The sequence below is a fragment of the Lactuca virosa genome, chromosome 8 (assembly GCF_052849685.1).
Source record: "Lactuca virosa cultivar CGN04683 chromosome 8, Lactuca_virosa_CGN04683_v6, whole genome shotgun sequence".
Classification (NCBI taxonomy): domain Eukaryota; kingdom Viridiplantae; phylum Streptophyta; class Magnoliopsida; order Asterales; family Asteraceae; genus Lactuca; species Lactuca virosa.
This window is the reverse complement of record NC_136433.1, coordinates 93,630,320-93,634,534: the sequence shown is the minus strand read 5'-3', so window position 1 is coordinate 93,634,534 and position 4,215 is coordinate 93,630,320. Positions and strand designations below refer to the sequence as shown.

The 4,215-nt window shown below is 34.0% G+C and overlaps 1 protein-coding gene across 2 annotated transcripts; it reads right to left on the bottom strand.

Moving 5' to 3' along the window:
* Positions 1–227: 227 nt before the first annotated feature.
* LOC145128262 (large ribosomal subunit protein uL14mz-like) lies at positions 228–2,907 on the bottom strand. 2 transcript variants are annotated; one of them, XM_079063063.1, is made up of 4 exons: positions 2,776–2,907; positions 1,012–1,056; positions 857–942; positions 228–788 (listed from the first exon to the last, which is right to left on the bottom strand). In XM_079063063.1, exons 2-4 carry the CDS (start codon positions 1,043–1,045, stop codon positions 414–416), a joined length of 495 nt encoding a protein of 164 aa, XP_078919189.1. In that variant the 5' UTR covers positions 1,046–1,056; positions 2,776–2,907; the 3' UTR covers positions 228–413. The 2 variants fall into 2 exon arrangements, with proteins under 2 accessions (XP_078919189.1, XP_078919188.1); XM_079063062.1 differs by lacking the exon at positions 2,776–2,907 and adding an exon at positions 1,670–1,794.
* Positions 2,908–4,215: the final 1,308 nt, after the last annotated feature.

Genomic DNA, 4,215 nt, shown 5'->3' with positions numbered 1-4,215 from the left:
TGGATTAGATGAATATTGTTAAAACTTGAACGTAATAAACTTTTGTTTTTTGGACTATGAAGATAAAATGGTTATTTAGTTCACTAAATCACCCAACAAGACCTTGTGTATAAAAAACTTTATCCAGATAAACATTTACTCATTCAATCACTTTACCCATACAGAACTTAACAACAACAACAACAACAAAAATGAAAAAAGAAACAACCCCTTTCTAGATCAACAAAAACAAAACAAACAAAAATCCATAGCATCACTTTAACTGTCACAATTAACTAAGAAGTAACAAACACAAGAATCATTTTCAAAAAACAGAACACAGTGATTAAATCAGATAAATACTAACATCATAACTTTTCGTTCCAAAAAACATAAAATCTTGAATTCATTTCACCTTGTAAAAAAACAAAGCTTCAAGCAATATGTTGTGCAAGACTCAATATCTTAACATGCTTTTTCTTCCTCAACTCATGTGGGACAGGTCCAAAGACACGTGTCCCAATAGGCTCACCTTGTTTATTCACAAGCACAACAGCATTATCATCAAACTTCACTTCACTTCCATCACACCTCCCCTTTTGCATAGCTGCCCTAACAACCACACCATAAACAACCTGCCCTTTCTTCACTTTCCCCCCTGGTTGTGCTTCCTTCACTGATGCAACTATCGTGTCCCCTAATCTTGCCCCTTTCTTCCCCTTTAAAGCCTGTATGCACATTACCCGTTTTGCCCCTGAGTTGTCTACAACTTTCAGATTCGTCCTCATCTGTATGAATCTCCTTATTTGCTGTTCCAAAGTACAAAAAGATTCAAGATTTTGTAAAAGAATCAAACTTTATACATTAAAGAACAGACCTGAGTTAAGAGATTGTTGCAGGTGGCTTCTTGTGATAATGATAATGATGATCTTTGGATACTGGAAGACAACAAAGAATGACCCACTATACAAAATAGGTCAGAAAGAATCATGAAATGGAAAACTTTGTTAAGAGAAAGGATTCAAAACTTACCACGAAAACATTTCGAAACAGAACTTGCTGCCATTTTTCAGCTACCTGTTAATGTCAGATGAAACTTTGGGTGTTAGTTTCATGTCGAGACATTTCATCAAACACCTCATGGGCATAACTTTGTTAGCTAATGTTGATCCTTCCTAGGGATTTTCACAAGACAAATATACTAATATATTAACGTGTTCAAACAAATTCACAATGTAGAAATCCAAAAACTCCAAATCGATTGAAGTTGAGTTAACGAGTTGTGCTCCATTTGATCTCACACCATTATATCAAATTAAAAACGGATATCAATTAACAGAAAACTATCAAAACGATATATCTGTAGTGGGAAATAAGTAAAAGTGATAAACAAATACTGTGTAAAAGAGAAATCGCCCAGGGATCATCCGGTAAGCTAGCTGACGTTATAGAACAGCCTACTAAGGTGTCGCCGCTAAGTTGTTCAACACTTAACATTGAGGTTCAAACATGAAATGGTTCATGGCACGAAATTCACAAATTCATGACTTCAAACAAGTGACAAAAATTAACACTGAGAGCCTATATACACTGATCCAAACAAGTAATTAACATATAATACACCATAACACTAATCCAACAAGTAATTTAGGGTTTACAAAATAAAAAAGCAAAATTAGGTTAAACTTACTTAAGTTAGAGAGGTGAGTATGGAAGAAGCCGAGACAGAGCTTCGTGTTCTGGTCTAGTGTTCGTGAGGCGATTGTTCTTGATATTTGTTGGGCCCAAAATTATTCATCTATATAAAACTTTTAGAAGCTAGCCCAAGTTCTATATATTAAAAACCGATTTAACATAACCCAAAAACCCCATTCACTCACTCATTGAGGGCCTTTGGTGCCATAATTGGATTTTAACAGACTTCAAGCGGATTTTAATGGCATGTGTGATTTGTGAATGTTTGGTATTACGTGAGTGAAGGGTATATACTATATAATAACATTTATTTTAATCGATTAGTTTTTCTAATTTAATAGATAAAATTAGATACTTGTCTATTTGATTTGTTAAATTATACCGATTCAGTACAACTATCAAATTGTTTGTGTTTGGTCCTTTTTGGGTTTAATGACTTTTTTTTTTTTTTTTCAAAATTAGTCTACAATTATTATTTTACTCCTATTTTCATTTTTTTTTATCAAAACTTTATAAACGGTCCCGTGGTTTCCCAGAATCTATGTTTGAGTTATTTATTTTTTTGTCTTCAAGAAGGGTCCTTAAAGTTAAAAAAATTTCATAGATTGTCTTTTTGGTTCGTTAAGTCATAACGTGCAATGCATGTGAGGGAAAATCATCTTTTACAAACCGCATGAACCATTGATGAAGTTTTGTCAAAACCCTCCCACACCCCAATAAAAGAGTAGGAAGCGGGCAGCAAGAGAAACAAGAGGTTAAGAGAGGGCTAGGTTCATAACAGATACATTCACATTCACATTCAAAGTTCTGATTTCATATCGGATAGAGTAATCAATTATCATTTCAAAGTTCTGATTTCACATTCACATTCAAAGTTCTGATTTCATATCACATTGAAAGTTCTGATTTCTTAACCAAAAAATCAACAATGCAAATAGACAGCAAATTCATATCAGATGCAGAAGATGGAAAAATCGACAGCTCCAATTCAAATCAAAAAATCGATACAGCACATGGTTTTGATGCTAGGGAAATCGACAGCAGCACAAACACGAAGGAAAGCAGAAAGAGAGGAACAGATGGCGATTCACGGTAGCTTACCTGTGGCTGCGACGATATCCGTCCGGTGGGGAGGAGAAGGCTAACGGCTGCGAGCAGGGGAGGGGTGGCGATTCACGGTAGACAACAGCAGCAGCGATGAACAGATGCGATGGAGAACAGACGAGCGATGTTGTGTCGATGTTAACGTTAGGTTAAAGGGGTATATTAGTCAATTTGTTATAGGGTGAAATAAGGAGTTTTCGTTATAGAAAATGATTTATTGGAGGTGTGTTTTTAAAAAAAAGTCCTTTCAAAAAATTCATTTTTTAAGCTTTCACCACACACCCTCTTAATAAAGTAATGATTATACAATGGTATCAAATGTAGAACTTCTAGAGTATGGGGTTCTTATGACTAAACTCGTGTTTAGGAGTACTTTTCGATCTTACTTGTTAATTTTTTGGAAAAACCAAAAATTTATGATTATTTTAAAAAAGTCATTTTTGTCATTAAAAAGTTAGTGTTTATCAAATATTTTTTTTAGCATATTAACTTTTTAGAAAAAACAATAAATTAATAAATCATTTTAAAAAGCATTTTCAAACACTCTGTAATTTAAAAAAAAAAAAAAAAAAAAAAAAAAGCATGAATAGAAGAGAAGACCTAAAAAAAAGCATCGAGTACAAATAAAAAGGAGCATCGTACAACACCAACTTTTGGTGATGTTTGTTTTGCGGTCATAGTTTTCAAGTATATAAGAGTAATGTATCTGTCAGGAAGAATAGTTTCTATTTGAAAACATGTTTAAAAGAATACATATTATATATTTATTAATGGAGAGCGGTTAAAAACCATCCCTCCATTCACAACCATTAGATCAATAGCTATGTTACATAGCCATTTAAAGTCACTATTTACCGTTATCTTCTTCAGTTTCCATACACGCCTCCGTCTTCAGCTCGCCCACGACTCCATCTTCCCCTCCCTCTTCTCCGCTTCCATGATGTTTCTTCTCCCCCACAAATCCTATCTTTGCCTTTAATTTCATATTGTTGTCTCTCATGTTCCCCTAACTCCCTATTCCTTCAAATGATCTTCATCACCAATATTTATACCAACAAGTTACAGAGTGAGAGCGAGATAGAATTAACATTACACTATCGTTGTTGTATCAATTTAGGAACCAAGAAGCAGTAAAATCGGATTATCAAACCAATGGAGGAAAAATACGAGACAGTGACTCTAGATATTGGATAAGACAATGAGATATTAAAGATTGTGGAATCAATTTTTCACATAGTCCCTCTCTCTGAATTTCTGTCACATTATCTATGAACGTTGGAGAAGACGATGAATATAGATATCAGAGAAGATGATGACTCATGCTTTTTTTGATTTGAAAAAATCCTATGCTCTTATATGATCGATAATAGCCAGGTACACAGGGTCATTCTTTGATTCTTTTTCCTTGGTTCAGACATCATTATGTATGACTTACGA

Excerpts from the sequence above, each read along its gene's own strand:
- LOC145128262 (XM_079063063.1), bottom strand. The coding sequence starts at position 1,045 with ATGGCAGCAAGTTCTGTTTCGAAATGTTTTCGTG. Across the intron at positions 943-1,011 it reads TGTTTCGAAATGTTTTCGTG|TGGGTCATTCTTTGTTGTCT; the intron begins GTAAGTTTTGAA and ends TATTTTGTATAG. Across the intron at positions 789-856 it reads GCAACAATCTCTTAACTCAG|CAAATAAGGAGATTCATACA; the intron begins GTCTGTTCTTTA and ends ACTTTGGAACAG.